The following is a 19,552-nucleotide window of genomic DNA, read 5'->3' on the forward strand; positions in this document are numbered from 1 at the left end:
GTGTGGTTAAAACACTGACAGTATTACTACATGCTTTGTATTTCATACATATGTAGCTTATTATATATAATATGCGTATATGGTTTCAGACATAGAAATCTCACAGATGTGAGACTAATCGCCTTGTGAAAGAATGCCTGTTCTTAATAATGGTTATAAAATCCATCATTTTCTTATCCATGGAAAGTTAAACTCTTAGAAGTAGATGGGGCAGAACAATAATAGGAAATGGAATTTAAACTTCTCTGAGTCATCTACTGCCAACAAACTGAATATATTCTTCATTTTACCTTTCCTTGGCTATACATTTATTTATTTATTTTGTGCTGGTTGTTTTGAAATTCATTCTTTTCCACCCACATTACCATAACTCCAGTGTAAATGTGCTGATTGATAAAGAAAAGGTCAAAGAAAGCAGCAACTAAAACTTAAAAAAAAGCAAGTGTCTTAAACTTTACCTTGAATCTAGAGCAAGTTGTATCTTTGATAATGAATAAAAGGAGGTAGTTGCGTTGAGGCCATTTCCTTTCATTTCATTTCCTTCTTTTTCCATATTTAGTGTTTTTTTAAATACAAATTAAACATTAAAAACGTAGTTTTTGGAAAACAGTTGGTTAGTTTGATTGTGCCAGAAAAGAAAGAAAAATGTTTTGCAAACACCTTTTTTCTGTTTTAAGAATAGTCAACATTTCATTCAGACATATAAATTAGTTTTCTCCACATAGGTTCACATACTCTATTGATTAATTGCCTTTCCCAGTGGATTCTTTCCTTCCATTGTGGTTCACCTATGTTTATCCCTTAGTTATACATTTTAATATTATGTCCCTCCTCTCCCTTTCATCCATTCTTTTCCCTGTCTATCTCAGAGCCTTCAGGAAGCTCGGTTTTGCTGCCTTTTACAATGGCTGCTCTTCTGCTGCCCTTCTGGAATGGACAGGAAATAGATGATAGCTGATTCTACCTCTTCTATTATGTGATATAATCTTGATTTTCTTTCTGTTGGTTTGAGGAAAGGAGCAATTAAAATCCGTTATCCAATGGAATAGTGCCTCATTCGGAAACAGGCCCCAAATCCATTTATTTGAAAACTTACAGCCAAAACTTTACGTATTTTGACTTATATAAAAAGCACGCTCAGTTTTCCCTTTATTTTCTTTAAGTTTTTAAGCCAAAAATACAGGAATAAAGCAACTTTCCCTTAATGCTAGAGATGAGTCCTAAATTGTATTATATTAACATCGAACAACAGTATTTTTATAGCTATTTGACAGAACAGTATATTTAAATTTGGAAATGTAGCCATTATACTGCCATATATTTAAAATCTCTGTAAGGTGTTTTTGTATGCATATTTAAAAGGGGAAATTATTACCTTATTGAAAATTATGATTTCTTTAAATTTAGGCAGTAATGTTGAAGTCCTCATGAGTGGCAATGTCAGGTGTTATAATATTGTGGTAGAAGCCATGATAGCATTCCCTATCAGTGAAAAAATCCAAGAAGTGAGTTGCTGCTTGCTCCATAGGCTTACATTAGGTAAGTTATAATTCTTGGTTAATTTATCGCAGTCTATATGATGTAAGTATATATAGCCTACATATGCTTATGTTTAAGTAAATATTGACATACACTGGATGGAAATATTGTAAATTAGCAAACTGTTCTGCCATTCTTAGGTGGAATTTTAATAGGAGTGGCAAAAATAAAAGTGTGCAATATGAGAAGTCTTATCACTGTTATGCTATATTTAAAGTATTATTGTGTAAATAGTTGATACATACAAAAAAATAAGCGTAACATATAGAAAATGTGAAGCACAGTGCAAAAGAACTCCTCACCCAACTTAAGTATTAGTACATTACCAGTGCTGGTAAAGCTACTCTGGGCTCTGCCCTTCTTCCACTTTCTCTACAGAGGTTAACACTCTCCAGAGTTTTGTGTTAATAAACCTTTTGCTTTCTAAATTAAATTTTACTACATTCATTTATCTCTGTAAACAAAATTGTTAACGTTTGCTTGTTTTTGCTTGATAAAAATGGCATCATGCTGAATGTTGTCTTCTGCAAGTTTTTAAAGACTATTGTTTATAAGACTCATGAATATTTTTGCATATAGTTGTATGTAGTATTCTATGATGTGAGTATACCACAATTTATTTATCCATTTTCCTATCCACGACATTGGTTTATGTCTTGTTTTATGCTACTACCATCTTTCTTGCTATGAAAGTGTAAAGGAAGGTGAATATCTTTTCAAATATTTCTTTGCTATTGATGCTTCCTATTTTTGTGGAGTACCTGATTTGCCTTTTTCTTTTTTTCCATGGTATAGTCTATCTTCTTAAAAATTGATTCTTAGTTCTGGCTAATAATGTTTTGGTGGTCAGTTATATGTATCGAAAATATTTTGTCTTGATTGGTGAGCTGTCTTTTTATCTTCTTTATGTGGCTTTTGTGGTATAGTTTAATTTCATGATTAGTTGCTTTGTGATTTAACCTTTTTAATGTATTTTAAGAAATTCTTCCTTTGCCTAAGATAATAAATGTATTCCACATTTTATCCAAAATCTTTCTAATTTAAGCATTAAAGTGTTAAAATCTGTTTGGAATTATTTTATACAGTAGGAATTCAATTAACCCCCCCATTTATAATATGGAGAGCACAATTTATTATATGGTTCAGCCATTTCCCAGTAGTATCATATATTGAATATATGTATATAATATGTATGTATTATTTATAGGTTTATAACATGTAATATATGTATATTTCTGTTTTTGCTGTTCTGTTGTGTTTGTTGATTTGATTTGCCTGGCTCCATATCAAACTGTTTAAATTATTATAGCTCTGTAAGTCCTGAAATCTCAAAAGCTAATAGGTAAAGTCATTATATATTCTTCTTCTTTGGTTACAGCTTGGCTTTTTTCATGGGCCTTTACAATGCCATATACATTTTAGAATTAACTTGTCCAGTTCCTTGGAAAACTCTATTTGGATTTTGATTAAAATTATACAGAATATATGGATCAATTTAAGAACGGACAACTTTACATTATAATTTTTTCCATACAAGTCTTGCACATCTTATTAGTTATTTCTAGGCACCCTATTTTTGTTATTATAAACGGTGTCTTTTTTAAAATTGTATTTTTGAACTGTGTATGTGTAAAGAAATGGAAATGATTTTTTGCATATTAATCTTATCTAAACTCTTATTAGTTCTAAAAATTTATTTATAAATGCTCTTAAGTTTTCTGTGTAGCAGTTATTTAATTTGATTTCCTTGTCTTCTTGCATGGCCCACAATTACTAGTACAGTGTTGACTAGAAGCCGTGATAGTAGGCATCCTTGTCGTTTTCTTGATTTTAAAGGGAATGCTTTATATTCTTCTATCCAGAATAATGCTTACTATATGGGGTTTTGTTGTTGTTAATCTTGGTTTTTTTATTATTATTATTATTTTTTTTGCGGTACACGGGCCTCTCACTGTTGTGGCCTCTCCCGTTGCGGAGCACAGGCTCCGGACGTGCAGGCTCAGCGGCCATGGCTCACGGGCCCAGCCGCTCTGCGGCACATGAGATCTTCCCAGACCGGGGCACAAACCCATGTCTCCTGCATCGGCAGGTGGACTCTCAACCACTGCGCCACCAGGGAAGCCCCAATCTTGTTTGTTTTGTGACAAGTAGCTTTTATCAAGTTAAGAAGTTTCCTTCTGTTTCTTGTTTGCTTTTATTTTAATATGTGGGCTTTTTAAAAAGAATTATGAATATTGAATTTTATCAAATATTAAAAAAAAATTTAAGATCATTTGTTTTCCTCTTATCTTGATAATATGGAGAATTAGAATTGCCTGTACAGGTTTTCTAATAGTAAGCCACTTTGTACTCCTATGATAAATTCAACTTGGTCATTTTATTAGATTTTTTATATATTTATAAAAAAATCTAAAATATAAAAAATTTATATATTTATTTTCAGATCTGCCAGGTAACTTTTGACTGACTCTTATTCACTCTTCCCTTCCCCTTTCTCTTTTCTTTTATTCTAATTTTATTTCTTTAATCATTAATACATAGCTATCTTGTGTTCTATATCTGATAATTCCAATATATGAAGTTCTTGAGAGTTTAAACCTACTGCTCCTGTGCTGACTGCCTGTCTGTCATGGAGTCTTGTTTTCCTGTATGTTTGTGAGTTTTTCTTTGATTGAGTTTAATCTCTGAGAATCCTGAGGACCTAAACATCTCATCCAGAGATGTTTGCCAGAAGCTAGGGCACAGGACTGACCTGGGACCACTTTAGAATCTTTTTAAGATTCAAACTTGAAGTGGGAGACTCTGATTGAGCTACCCTCCTTTGGAGAGAGTACAAGGCTAATCTGATCAAGGCTAGTTGATCACAGTGACTCATACTTTCCCACATGGCTACTCTGGCTTGACCATTTGCTTTCAGCTCACAGTTCTTTCAGATCCTTGTTGAGCCTTCCCCAACTCCCTCAATACACACCTTGGAGATTTCCTTGATGTTTTTGTGAGGAGAACAACGCATTAAAAAGTAAATGGTTGGTGAATAGTAAGGCAGGATCCTTAACTGTTGGAAATTGGTTCCGACAACCTTTTCTAAAAAGGATCACCAGAAATGTTTTGTGCAAAATCAGGATTATTATAATAGACATTTGACTTTTCATCGCTATAACTCTGGGAAAAAACATCATCATTCATTTGAAAAAACTCATTTTTATGTTTTTATTGTAGCAACTTATATTTTTACTTACATAAATATGGCTATATCCCCTGTATTCAGAACTTGTATAATTCTGCAATTGATTTTAGCCTTAGGAATATTCCTAGGTAGTTTCAGTTAAAATGGAATTTTTATAAATTGAATTCTAATTTGCATGCACAACTTCAGTTTGTTTCTTTCCTTGATAAGCATTTATTGAATGCTTATCATTTGACCAAAACTGTGGAGATTGAAAATAATGTCTTATTTGCACATTTCTTTCATATTTTCTAAAGTAGTTTCATATACAATATATAATTTTTTGATCCTTGAAACAATCCTGGGAGATGTGATATTTTTATTATCTCCATATTTACAGATGAGGACCTATTTTAGCAAGTCTGTGTGTCTTATTCAAGATCATGTAGTCAGTAAGTGGTAAAATACAGAATTTCTGCATTCATAAGCAAAACAAAGCATTTCTTCTAAAATGTTGTAGCCATTTACTAGTTTATTTCTTTTATCAGGTGAGAATTTTACTCATATTTTCATGAAGAAGCACACAGTTATACAAGCTAGCTGATATCTGGGAAAGTTGTAAAGTAATTCAAAAGTTGATTTCTTAAATCTAGGTAATATAGTAGCACACTAATATAGAATTCTCTATTTCATGTTCTACGATTTACCACTCAAGTTAAAACTTGCATGACATACTAAGAATGTGAGTTTACCATAATCCTTTAAATGAGCCAGACGAGGAAGTGGTTTTATTGTCATGTTGAGGAAATGGTACTTGAATTTCAAATAGGTCTACAATAGCACATTAAGGGTGGTTGACATTATACTGTTGAAATTAAATAAACCATATAAACTATTATAAGTTTCATATTGTTCTGTGACATTTTTTGAAAGTAAAAAGTCATCAAAGTGATCTTTTTTTTGGCCGCACCTCAAGGCTTGTGGGATCTTAGTTCCTTGACCAGGGATTAAACCCAGGCCCTTGGCAGTGACAGTGCAGAGTCTTAACCACTGGACCACCAGCGAATTTCCTCAAATTGATCTTTAGTTAAAGGTGCTTTCTTAGTGACTAGAGAATTTATTGTCCCTGTTACTGTTTCAAAGAAGCTGAATAAAACTTACTTCTTCCTCATAATTAAAATAAAAACCCAAAGTCAGTAAATAAATACTAAGCATTTTGTCAAATTATGAAATTCAATTATGGGGTTAATGCATTTAAAGGCCTTATATAATTTACTATATATTTTCACATAAATTAAATATAAATGAAAATAGGGTAAGGCCAGTCTCACTGATGTTTGCTCAGAGTCACACAGTTTTCAGTGGTAGAGCAGCTGTTGGCAGTGGCATGGGAATAATACTAGGGAAAAGGAGGTGAGACAGCCCAAGTTTAGATAAGCTGGTAAAAGTGGAAAAGAACGCTTTTTGAAATGACCCTCCAAGACGAGAGACCACTAAGGGCTGGGGAGTATGTCAGCTTAATGGGTGAATACGGAAGAGGCACGAACATAAAAAGATGTTGATAAAGAAGAGCTACCCCTAGTTAATCTGCCTTTTGATTTTGAAGCCTTGATTGATATTTAGTGTGGGCTTTAGGCTTTTCATGGTATAGAATCTTTTCCAATTCTGGCTGTGTGTCTCAGGGATCATCTAATTACACATATAGCTAACTAGGAGTTTCATTCTTACTCCTAGAAGGAAACTTGGTGACTGTTAATGAGTTACAGATAAGCTAAGTGGAAGGAGGCACATATTTTTGGACTGTCATTTACAAGTGTTTTCCTTATAAGGATTTAGATTTCTATATGACTATGAGAAGAATGAGTATAAAAACGTAAGGGATGTCTTCCTGGGTTGGGTTAGAGGTAGTAAAATATTCTCATATTTTTCTTCTAAGATTATCATAGACAAGATCAGGTAATGATAAGTGTGCCAATGGGTTTTCTGAGCACTATTCTTTAAGTGAAAGAAGGCTGTTTCAGCAAAAGCATTTAATGACAAGGAAGGTTTTTTTTCCCCCGTCTTTTAGAAGGCAGGAAAATTAAGCTGTTTTGTACACTCAATATTGTAGTGTCATGAATAACAGATACCTCATTGTTTTAATATGATGATGACATGAGAGGGAGTCAATGAACACAAGTTAATATAACTCAAACATTTAATTTTTTTTTTGCTCAGTCAGTTCTGTTGTCTAAGCAAGATAATTGAATGAGGTGCATAAAATAAATTTTCAATACTTTATGCAATCCTCTTACGCTATTTTAATTAAAGTAAATATATGTTTTAATGTCATTAAGAATAGTCATCACTACTCAAATTTGTTGATTTAAATACTGTTATGTGATTAAAGGTAATTTAAGTTCCATGGATGAGAATTTCCACTAATATCTCACTTAAATTTCAGGTAATTTTTTTAATATTCTGGTATTAAACGAGGTGCATGAGTTTGTGGTGAAAGCTGTGCAGCAGTATTCAGAGAATGCAGCATTACAGATTGCAGCACTCAGCTGTTTAGCTCTCCTCAGTAAGTAACTTAACTAACAAGGAAATTCTTACAGGTGCATTTGATCTTGAATATTAACATTATAACAAGAAAGTCATAAGTGGAGAAGGAGCCCTTAAATGCCTTTTCTGTCTTAATGTAACTCATTGTCCAATAGATGATACTTTCAAGGGAACTAACAGTTGTGGTAAGTACATCCTTCCCAGTTCAGATATCAGTAAATACATCCTTGATTTAGCTTTATTATTAGCAGTTAACTTCCTTAATTAATCTTCCTCTAGCCTATTAGTTTTGTTTGGTACCCTCTTGCTCATTTGGTAATTTATCTAGATGGGATAGCAGTATGATGAAGTGTGTAATATATTAAAAAGGTCTTTTAAATAACCAGGGCCACTACTAAAGAATACCTCACTCTGTTGATAATGTTTCAATATACGGACTTAGAGTTGGTCATTCAAACTGTAAGTAAGTTACATGTTTACATTTTTTCCAAGCTGAGACCATTTTCTTAAATCAAGACTTAGAGGAAAAGAATGAGAATCAGGAGAATGATGATGAAGAAGAAGATAAATTGTTTTGGCTGGAAGCCTGCTACAAAGCATTAACGTGGCATAGAAAGAACAAGCATGTGCAGGTTAGACTCTTTCATAAATTTTATAGTCTTTCAAAATTGTTTGTTCAATAATTTATTTTTTGACAGTTTTCTTTTTTTCCTTCCCTAATCCAGGAGGCTGCATGTTGGGCCCTGAATAATCTCCTTATGTACCAAAACAGTTTACATGAGAAGATTGGAGATGAAGATGGCCAGTCAGTAGTTTTGATTCTATATGATAGAAAATTTCAGTCATATTTTTAATCAATCCACATGAAATACCATAACTGAAATTTTTATTGTTTGAAATATTTTTGATGTAGGCATTTATGTTTTAAGTGTTGCCACAAAATACTTGTGGATGTATATTTTGATCCCATTGCCTTGGATAGTTAGTAAAAGGTGATTTGTTTGAGAGTTATTACTGAGAGATTTAGAATCAAGAGTCATTCAGTAAATTATGAATCATCAAGAAAGAACGTTTCAATTTTCTGGCTAATCATTTAAAATGCCATATTAATTAATCTCAAGTGATAGAAATCGGAGAGCAATCTGTGACCTTTTCTGTTGTGGTTAGTAGCCAGCGGGTTGTCAATATCAGGAATTAGATGTGCTTAGAAGCCTCCTATGGTGATTCCCCACTTGGTGTAGCAGTGTTGAACTCTCTTCTCTTGAGAGGGTTATTTGTAGCTGTCAGCTCTTGAGGATGCTTTCTATGGGAGCACCATTTAAACCTTGTAAGACCAGTCATCTCTCCCACAGATACACGAGTTCTGAGTATATCAGATTTGTTTCATGTCCATGAGCAACTGCTTAGATTTTTACTGTTGGCTCTGCATATCCTCTGGATTTTAAATTTTGAATGATTTACTTACCTTGGAAATTTAAATAGTAATATTCTGCATCTCAAATCCTGACAGCCTGTCAGCAGAGTGATCTACTGCCAATCAGAAGGGAATTAATGACACAGATGCTATTTATTTAAACATCTATTTTGAATGGAAACAGTAAATTTTGAAAAATATATGTTAAACCAGCCTTCTAATCTGCTTTGAGCAATCTTTTAAAGAAATTAGGATAAGGTTGGTTCATGTTGCAGTTTATAAATTTCAGTTCATAGACACTAATTCCTCAAAATCCATAGGAGATCATTAAAATAAATACATCATTAAAACATATTTATGCTCTACATTAAAAATTTCACTTTGCTTCATTATGACTTTTAATTTTTCATTTCTTGCTTACATCATCTTTTTCTCACTTAATCTTTTTACCCTTAGCACCTCTTTATATATCTGCTGAGTCTTTTATTTTCTCCGTCTACTGCTTATCTACTTTGAAGAAACAGAAATACTACTTTATTAGTAGTTCATGGATTTGAATATAACTTTTAAATACAAAACTGTTTAACTGTAATTCACTCCTGTGAGTAGAGGTGGCATAAAATATTGTTTATCTGCCCTTATTTGTTGTTAGAGAGATTAGATAACAGTAAGTGAATGTTTGAGCTAATTATTAAAGAGATTACTATTCATATTGTGGTTGAATTTGTGAAAGGTTCCCAGCTCACAGGGAAGTGATGCTCTCGATGCTGATGCATTCTTCATCAAAAGAAGTCTTCCAGGCATCTGCAAATGCATTGTCGACTCTGTTAGAACAAAATGGTAAGAGATACGCCATATTTTTTAATAAAAAGAAACACGTTTTGTGGTATTTTTTAAATTATAAAAGCAATATATTGTAAAAACTTCAAATATGTAAATTATACATCTAATATATAGATATATTGATATATAGGTAAAAGGATAAAGAAGAAAATAACATTTTGATGTTCTTCTGGACTTCTATGTATGTACTTACACATGGCATATACAATATGCTTTATATTTTTTGGAGAAATGGGATCATATAATTTTTTATAAACAAATTTTACATTTCTTTTTTTGTGTTGATAAATGTAAATTCTCACATTATTGTTTTTAATGGTTGTGTAGTTTCACAATGTATGCCTATTTCCTATTTTATAGTCCAGTTTCTTGTTGATGGACTTTTAGCTTGTGTCCAGTGGTATTTTTTTTGGATACCTATGATAATCGCCAAATGGTCACTTTTTTCCCCCAGTTTCCTTTATACACTCTTCTTGTTATTTTATTAGGAATGCAATGGGTGGAGAGATATTCACCATTATAAAATCTGCTAAAATTGTCCATTATAAAAATTAAAAAATATAGTCCTTTACATGTAAATCTTATAGCTTTGCATTATTAAGGAGAGAAAAATGGCTGTTATACCTTTGGAAGAACACTTGAGGTTTAAAACTGAGTCTCAGGCTGCTCTGATTCCTGCCCTTATAAACAGGAAATACTGCCAGAAAATCTTGGGAGAAAATTCATCATAAAGGCATTGGGACTTGGCAGCTCTTGAAGGATATTTTTGGAGGGAGAAAAATAGAGAAAAACACTGAAAGCTTGAAAGTAAGACCAGTGTTAGCATCAGCTTTTAGTAGAGAACCTGGTTAGAGTGAAAAGAATAAAGAAACCTCCTCATGCATGTTTCCTTACACTATTATTTAAGTCAAATCAAGAGAAAAATCACTTCTTTGTTTTCCTCCTTTCTCGCTCTACCTCTCTGATGGCACTGAAAAGGCCATCATAAGAGGCTTGGGCTGGCAAGAGCCCTGAGGGATAGCCAGGGGTTGCCTTCAAGGGATAATGAGTCAGAGCAGGAGTGGCAGAAAAGGAAACTGCTCTTCTTGAGTCACCCATCCTCTACTGTGCAGAGATCTGGATGGGGATCTCACTCTTGAAAATGAGCACTGGCCTTGGCTGTTTTTTGTGTGAGGCCCCTTAGAGAGGAGATAAACCCTTACCATGTACAAACCACATTGTGTTGGTGTTGTAGTTCTTAACTCCCTGGATATCTTTGATATGTCAACAAAACAACCATGATTTTGTGAGATTTAAACTGCTTCTTTTTTTTGTTGTTGTTTTTTTAAGAAAAGGATTACTTTATACATATTGACACATACATGTAAGAATCCTGGAGACATTAGCTAAAGCTACTATAGTAGTACTCATTTCTGTAATTGGTCACCAGGTCGTAGTTGGTGTGTGTGTATGTGTATATGTATATATATTTAGTTAGTATCTATAGTTTCTGTTTTCATCTCCTCATTCCATATTTCCCATGTCCTCTGCCAGAACTTCAGTTGCTCCTGGTTCTGGAGTGACCCAAACCTTCATCCATGAAAGGTCAAAGTCCTCAGTCATACTGCTTTTTTTGGTTGCTGTAGTTTTCTTTCTTTCTTTTTTTAAAATTTTTTTTAAATTTTTTTATTTTTATTGAAGTATAGTTGATTTACAATGTTGTGTTAGTTTCAGGTGTACAGCACAGTGATTCAGTTATACATACATATATTCTTTTTCAGATTATTTTCCCTTATAGGTGATTACAAAATATTGAGTATAGTTCCCTGTTTTATACAGTAGGTACTTGTTGGTTACTTATTTTATATATTATAGTAGTGTGTTGGTTGCTGTAGTTTTCAATTCACTTTTACTGTTGGGGATGTAGGTATCAAGAGGCTGCTAGAGATTACCTTGGATCTCAGATAGTCTTCCTCACCACCATTTTGTAGCAGTAACCTGTCTCCCCTTGGTAATTGGATCAGTAACATCAGCCAGGAGAGTAGCTCCTTTTTTAAACTGGTGGTTCAGTTCATAAGTAGCTTAAAGTGGCCAGGTAGATGTCACATGCTCTGATTAGGTGGAACCATTGTTGTTTCCCCTGATGAAAGCTTATCCTGCTCCATGCAAGACAGTAGTATTTAGGTTGGAAGATGTACCATTTTTACTTTTTAAAATACTTTTTCTTGTGCTTTTTTCTTCATTTTTATTGAGATATAATTGACATAAAGCATTGTATAAGTTTAAGGTGTACAGTATTATGAAATTATTAGTACAATAAGTTCAGTGAACATCCATCATCTCATATGGATACAAAATAAAAGAAGAAAGAAATATTTTCCTTGGGATGAGAACTCTTAGGATTAACTCTCTTAACAACTTTCATATATAACACACAGCAGTGTTACTTATATTAATCATGTTGTACATTATAGCCCTAGTATTTATTTATCTTATAAATGGGAGTTTGTACCTTTTCACCACTTTCATCCAATCCCCCCTTCCACCCCTCCCCCAGCTTTTGGTAACCACAAATTCCTCTTTTTCTATGATTCTGTTTTTGAAATATAATTGACCTGCAACACTCTATTAGTTCCAGGTGCACAACATAGCGATTTTATATTTCTATACACTACAAAATGAGCAGCATGGTAAGCCTAGTTATCATCTGTCATTATACAAAGATATTACGTTATTATAGACTATATTTCCCATGCTATACATTCCATCCCTATGACTCCTTTATTGTGTAACAGGAAGTTTGTACCGCTTAAGTTCCCTCCCCCTCTTTCACTTATCCCCCACTGTTCTCTGCTCTGGCAACCACCATTTTGTTTGCTGTATCTATGAGTCTGTTTGTTTCATTGTTCGTTCACTTCTTTTCCTTTTTACATTCCACATATAAGTGAAATCATAGGATATTTGTCTTTCTCCTACTTATTTCACTTAGTCTAACCCCCTAGGTCCATCATGTTGCTGCAAGTGGCAAGATTTTACTTTTTTTCATGGCTCAGTAATATTCACATCTTCCATTAATGTATCTATGGGCACTTAGGTTGCTTCCATATTTTGGCTATTGTGAATAATGCTACAATGAACATAGGGGTGCATATATATATTTTCTTTTTAAAAAAATTTATTGGAATATAGTTGATTTACAATGTTGTGTTAGCTTCAGGTGTACAGGAAAGTGATTCACTTTGTAATATGTAAATATTTGTAAATATTTGTATTCTTTTTTTACATTCTCTTCTGTTATAGGTTATTACAAGATACTGAGTATAGTTCCCTGTGCTATATAGTAGGTCCTTGTTGGTTATCTATTTTATATATAGTAGTGTGTATATTTTAATCCCAAACTCCCAATTTATCCCTTCCCCCCATTTGGTAACTATAAGTTTGTTTTCTGTGTCTGTGAATCTATTTCTTTTTTGTAAATAAGTTCATTTGTATAATTTTTTTTAGATTCCTCATATATAAGTGATATCATATGATATTTGTCTTTTTTCATCTGGATCATTTTTTTAGATTCCTCATATAAGTGATATCATATGATATTTATCTTTCTCTGTCTGGCTTACTTCACTCAGTATGAGCATATATCTTTTCGAATTAGCGTTTTTGTTTTCTTTGGATAAATATCCAGGAGTGGAATTGCTGGATCATATGGTAGTTCTACTTTTAAGTTTTTGAGGTATCTCCATACTGTTTTCCATAGTGCCTGCACCAGTTTGCATTCTACCAACAGTTCATGAGGGTTCGCTTCTCTGCACATCCTCGCCAACATTTGTTATTTGTGGTCTTTTTGATGATAGCCATTCTGATAGTTGTGAGGTGATAAATCATTATGGTTTTGATTTGCATTTCCCTGATGATTAGTAATGTTGAGCATCTTTTCATGTGTGTGTTGGCCATCCCTAAGTCTTCTTTGAAAAATGTTTATTAGGGTCATCTGCCCATATTTTAGTCTTGTTATTTGTTTTTCTGATGTTGGGTTGTATAAGTTCTTTGTATATTTTGAATATGAACCCCTTATTAGATATATCATTTGCAAATATCTTCTCCCATTCAGTAGGTGGCCATTTCATTTTGTTGATAGTTTCCTTTACTGGGCAAAAGCTTTTTAGTTCGATGCAGTCCCATTTGTTCATTTTTACTTTTGATTCCCTTGCCTGAGGAGAGAGATCGAAAAACATATTGCTAAGATCATTGTCAAAGAGCATACTGCTTATGTTTTCTTTTAGGAGTTTTATGGTTTCAGGTCTTCCATTTAATTCTTTAATCTATTTTGAGTTTATTTTTGTATATCCTGTGAAAAGGAGGTCCAGCTTGATTCTTTTGTATGTAGCTGTCCAGTTTTCCTAACACCATTTATGGAAGAGGCTGTGTTTACCCCATTGTATATTCCTGCATCCTTTGTTGGAGAGTAAATGAACATATAAGTGTGGGTACATTTCTGGACTTTTTAGTCTGTTCCATTGAGCTATGTGTTTGTTTGTTTGTTTGTTTTGCCAGTATCATACTGTTTTGTTTACTATTAGTTTGAAATCAGGGAGCGTGATGCCTCCGGTTTTGTTCTTCTTTTTAAGATTGTTTTGGATATTTGGTGTATTTTGTGTTTCCATAAAAATCTTAGAATGGTTTGTTCTAGTTCTGTGAAAAATGCCATTGGTATTTTGATAGGGATTGCTTTGAACCTGTAGATTGCCTGGGGTAGTTTGGTCATTTTAACAGTATTAATTCTTCCAATCTATGAGCACAGAATAGCTTTTCATTTGTTTGTGTCGTCTTCATTTTCTTTCATTAGTGTCTATAGTTTTCTGAGTATAGGTCTTTTACATCTGTAGTTAGATTTATTTCTGATGCAATTGTATATGGGATTGTTTGCTTAATTTCCCTTTCTGATAGTTTGTTCTCATTGTGTGTATAGGAACACAATGTATTTCTGTATTTTAATTTTGTACCTGCAACTTTACTAGGTTCATTTATTAGTTCTAATACTTTTTTGGTGGCATCTTTAGGATTTTCTTTATATATATCATGTCATCTGCAAACAGTGACGGTTTTACGTCTTCCTCTCCAATTTGGATTCCCTATATTTCTTTGTGTTGTGTGGCTAGGACTTCAAATACTATATTGAATAAAATGACAAAAGTGGGCATCCTTGTCTTGTTCCTGATCTTAGAGGAAATGCTTCAGCTTTTCCCCATTGAGTATGATACTGGCTGTAGGTTTTTCGTATAAGGCCATTATTATGTTGAGATATGTTCCCTCTAAACTCACTTTGTTCAGAGTTTTTATCATAAATTGATATTAAATTTTGTCAAAAGCTTTTTCTGCATCTGTTGAGGTCATCATATGCTGTTTTTTTCCTTCAGTTTGTTAATGTCTTTTTTTTTTTTTTTTTCATTTAGAAATAGTGATGTTCATATCACCTGTTTATTGGGCTCCCTTTATATGCCAAACACTGTACTGAGTCCTTTGACTCCATGAGTCAATGAATCTATGAGATAGGTACTCTTAACACTAATTTACAGAGGAGGAAACTGAGACTTGGGAAGTTTGACTTGTGGAGGTCTAATAAGTTGCTGACATTTGGCTGGAAATCAGGGATTTGTGATTACTCTTAGGTATTGCATCTGCTGTTGCAACTCAGAAAACCAAACAAACTAAACCTCCAGGACAATGAATAGGTGGGTTAAAATGTTTGCATAGTGTATCAAGCCAGATCAAATTTCTTTATATTATTTATCTCATATAACCTCTATTTTTTTTTTTTTTTTTTTTGATGAAGGAAAGTACAGCGTTTATTTCAAGGTACCCAACATGGGGCCAAGCAACGAGAATGGGCAACTCACCCTTAAAAGACCTAAGCTTCCTAATGGCTTTCAGAGAAGGGTTTTTAAAGGCAGTGTGAGGGAGGGGATTATGGGGTGCCTGATCAACTTGTGGACATTCTTCTGATTGGCCGGTGGTGAGGTAACGGAGTGACATTTCAGGAGTGAACGTCATCAACCTTCTGGTTCCAACTGGTCTGGGTTCTATGTGCTTGGTAATCAGCATGCAGTTAACTTTTTCCACTTGGTGGAGTTTTTAGTATCTGCAAAACAACTCAAGGATATGGTTCAGCATATTCTCTATAGCCCTTGAGGAGGGACCAAAGGTCCTTTTTTTTTTTTTTTTTTTTTTTTTTTCTCTTAAATTTTCCTTTTAATTTATAGGGAAGTAAGATCAGGTTTGGGAAACTAAGGTACCTAGGTCAGAGCAGAATCAACAGCAAGCAGTCTCAGCACAGAGATGCAAACATTAGACCAATCTCCTCCAGCCTCCCCCTTCCATTTGACTAAAGTCATTTCTGAGTCCAGTCAATGAGAGGACCTGATTCTGGGATAATCTGGGCATTTAAAATTGCTTAGCATTTTTTTTTTTTTTTTTAAATGGCATAATAACTTATTATAGCATCCTTTTAGGAATTTTAAATCAGTTCTTGAAATAAAAGTACACAATATATAGACAAGTATGGATTCCTCAATAGATGTTTGACCTTTCATTTCTCCAGTATCCCACCCGCATCAAATAAAGAAAAATACTTTTTAAAATTTACGAATATTTCATTGTTGTAAAGTTAAAGCCATAAAAATAATCAAATGGCCTACTATCATACCGTTAGAAGAAAAAAAAAAAGGTGTTCATGAGAGTTCCATATTAGAATACAAGTTTTCCTTAGGCACCTGTTTATGTATGCTATTCTGCTCTTTACAATAAATAATTAAATTTAAAAGACTTAATTCCTCACTTTTAAGACCTTATTAGTTTACAAATTACATATTGACCTATGCTAAATTTTATACCGACCCATGCTAATGAATTCAGTACAGAAAACAAAAAACACTGCACTCAAGCAAACTACACACATATATATATATATATATATATATATAACTTATATGAGAATTGCTACTCCAGCTTTCTTTTGGTTTCCATTTGCATGAAATACCTTTTTCCATCCCCTTACTTTCAGTCTGTATGTGTCTCTAGGTCTGAAGTGGGTCTCTTGTAGACAGCAAATATATGGGTCTTGTTTTTGTATCCATTCAGCCAATCTGTGTCTTTTGGTGGGAGCATTTAGTCCATTTACATTTAAGGTAATTTTCGATATGTGTGTTCCCATTCCCATTTTCTTAATTGTTTGGGGTTTGTTATTGTAGGTCTTTTCCTTCTTTTGTGTTTCTTGCCTAGAGAAGTTCCTTTAGCAGTTGTTGTAGAGCTGGTTTGGTGGTGCTGAACTCTCTCAGCTTTTGCTTGTCTGTAAAGGTTTTATTTTCTCCATCAAATCTGAATGAGATCCTTGCTGGGTAGAGTAATCTTGGTTGCAGGTTTTTCTCCTTCAACACTTTCAATATGTCCTGCCACTCCCTTCTGGCTTGCAGAGTTTCTGCTGAAAGATCAGCTGTTAACCTTATGGGGATTCCCTTGTGTGTTATTTGTTGTTTTTCCCTTGCTGCTTTTAATATGTTTTCTTTGTATTTAATTTTTGACAGTTTGATTAATATGTGTCTTGGCGTATTTCTCCTTGGATTTATCCTGTATGGGACTCTCTGTGCTTCCTGGACTTGATTAACTATTTCCTTTCCCATATTAGGGAAGTTTTCAACTATAATCTCTTCAAATATTTTCTCAGTCCCTTTCTTTTTCTCTTCTTCTTCTGGAACCCCTATAATTCGAATGTTGGTGCGTTTAATGTTGTCCCAGAGGTCTCTGAGACTGTCCTCAGTTCTTTTCATTCTTTTTTCTTTATTCTGCTCTGCAGTAGTTATTTCCACTATTTTATCTTCCAGGTCACTTATCCGTTCTTCTGCCTCAGTTATTCTGCTATTGATCCCATCTAGAGTACTTTTAATTTCATTTATTGTGTTGTTCATCGTTGCTTGTTTCATCTTTAGTTCTTCTAGGTCCTTGTTAACTGATTCTTGCATTTTGTCCATTCTATTGTCCATTCTATCTCCAAGATTTCGGATCAACCTTACTATCATTATTCTGAATTCTTTTTCCGGTAGACTGCCTATTTCCTCTTCATTTGTTAGGTCTGGTGGGTTTTTATCTTGCTCCTTCATCTGCTGTGTGTTTTTCTGTCTTTTCATTTTGCTTATCTTACTGTGTTTGTGGTCTCCTTTTTTGCAGGCTGAAGGTTCGTAGTTCCTGTTGTTTTTTGTGTCTGTCCCCAGTGGCTAAGGTTGGTTCAGTGGGTTGTGTCGGCTTCCTGGTGGAGGGTACTAGTGCCTGTGTTCTGGTGGATGAGGCTGGATCTTGTCTTTCTGGTGGGCAGGTCCACGTCTGGTGGTGTGTTTTGGGGTGTCTGTAGACTTATTATGATTTTGGGCAGCCTCTCTGCTAATGGGTGGGGTTGTGTTCCTGTCTTGCTAGTTGTTTGGCATAGGATGTCCAGCACTGTAGCTTGCTGGTCGTTGAGTGAAGCTGGGTGCTGGCGTTGAGATGGAGATCTCTCGGAGATTTTTGCTGTTTGATATTATGTGCAGCTGGGAGGCCTCTTGTGGACCAGTGTCCTGAAGTTGGCTCTCCCACCTCAGAGGCACAGCACTGACTCCTGGCTGCAGCACCAAGAGCCTTTCATCCACAGGGCTCCTTAATTTGGGATGATTCGTTGACTATTCAGGTATTCCACAGATGCAGGGTATATCAAGTTGATTGTGGAGCTTTAATCCGCTGCTCCTGAGGCTGCTGGGAGAGATTTCCCTTTCTCTTCTTTGTTCTCACAGCTCCCAGGGGCTCAGCTTTGGATTTGGCCCCGCCTGTGCGTGTAGGTCGCCGGAGGGCGTCTGTTCTTTGCTCAGACAGGACGGGGTTAAAGGAGCCGCTGATTCGGAGGCTCTGGCTCACTCAGGCCGGGGGGGTAGGGAGGGTCACGGAGTGTGGGGCGGGCCTGCAGCGGCAGAGGCCGGCGTGACGTTGCAGCCTGAGGCGCGCCGTGCGATCTCCCGGGCGAGTTGTCCCTGGATCCCGGGACCCTGGCAGTGGCGGGCTGCACAGGCTCCCCGGAAGGGCGTGTGGCCAGTGACCCGCGTTCGCACACAGGCCTCCTGGTGGCGGCAGCAGCGGCCCTAGCATCCCATGTCTGTCTCTGGGCTCCGCACTTCCAGCCGCGGCCCGCGCCCGTCCCTGGAGCTCTCCCAAGCAGCGTTCCCAATCCCCTCTCCTCGTGCACCAGGAAACAAAGAGGGACGCAAAAGTCTCTTGCCTCCTCGGCAGGTCCAGACCTCTCCCCGGACTCTCTCCCGGCCAGCCGCGGCGCACCAACGCCCCGCAGGCTGTGCTCACGCCGCCAACCTCAGTCCTCTCCCGGCGCTCCGACAAAAGCCGGAGCCTCAGCTCCCAGTCCCGCCCGCCCCGGCGGGCGAGCAGAAACGCCCCTCGGCTGGTGAGTTCCGGTCGGCCCGATCCTCTGCGCTGGAATCTGTCCGCTTTGCCCTCCGCACCCCTGTTGCTGTGCTCTCCTCCGCGGCTCCCAAGCTCCCCCACTCCGCCTCCCGAAGTCTCCACCCGCGAAGGGGCTTCCTAGTGTGTGGACACTTTTCCTCCTTCACAGCTCTCTCCCGCTGGTGCAGGACCCGTCCCTATCCTTTTGTCTCTGTTTAGTTTTTTCTTTTGCCCTAACCAGGTACGTGGGGGGTTCCTTGCCTTTTGGGAGGTCTGAGGTCTTCTGCCAGCGTTCAGTAGGTGCTCCGTAGGAGTTGTTCCACGCGTAGATGTATTTCTGGTGTATCTCTGTTAATGTCTTATATCACATTGACTGATTGGTGAATACTGAGCCATCTTTGCATCCCTGGGATAAACCGTGGTGTATGATTCCTTAAATGTACTGTTAAATTCAGTTTGCTAATATTTTGTTGAGGATTTCTGCATTTATGTTCATCAGTTATATTGGCCTGTAATTTTCTTTTGTGGTATCTTTGGTTTTTGTATCAGGGTGGTGCTGGCCTTGTAGAACAGGTTCAGAAGCATTCTTTTCC

General features: G+C 35.8%; 1 protein-coding gene across 7 annotated transcripts in view; it reads left to right on the forward strand.

Annotated features, from left to right (window-relative positions):
* LRRK2 (leucine rich repeat kinase 2) overlaps window positions 1–19,552 on the forward strand; it is a 159,338-nt gene that overhangs the window by 14,882 nt on the left and 124,904 nt on the right. For all 7 annotated transcript variants that reach the window (XR_004478946.2, XM_033412351.2, XM_049694030.1 and 4 more), the window contains 5 exons: window positions 1,408–1,539; window positions 7,149–7,268; window positions 7,742–7,881; window positions 7,975–8,054; window positions 9,397–9,503. Coding sequence is in view for 6 of the 7 variants with exons in the window: in XM_033412351.2 (XP_033268242.1) it covers window positions 1,408–1,539; window positions 7,149–7,268; window positions 7,742–7,881; window positions 7,975–8,054; window positions 9,397–9,503 (579 nt within the window). In the remaining variant the exon portion in view is untranslated. The remainder of the gene's footprint in view (window positions 1–1,407; window positions 1,540–7,148; window positions 7,269–7,741; window positions 7,882–7,974; window positions 8,055–9,396; window positions 9,504–19,552) is intronic.

Source organism: Orcinus orca, chromosome 11 (genome assembly GCF_937001465.1).
Source record: "Orcinus orca chromosome 11, mOrcOrc1.1, whole genome shotgun sequence".
Lineage (NCBI taxonomy): Eukaryota > Metazoa > Chordata > Mammalia > Artiodactyla > Delphinidae > Orcinus > Orcinus orca.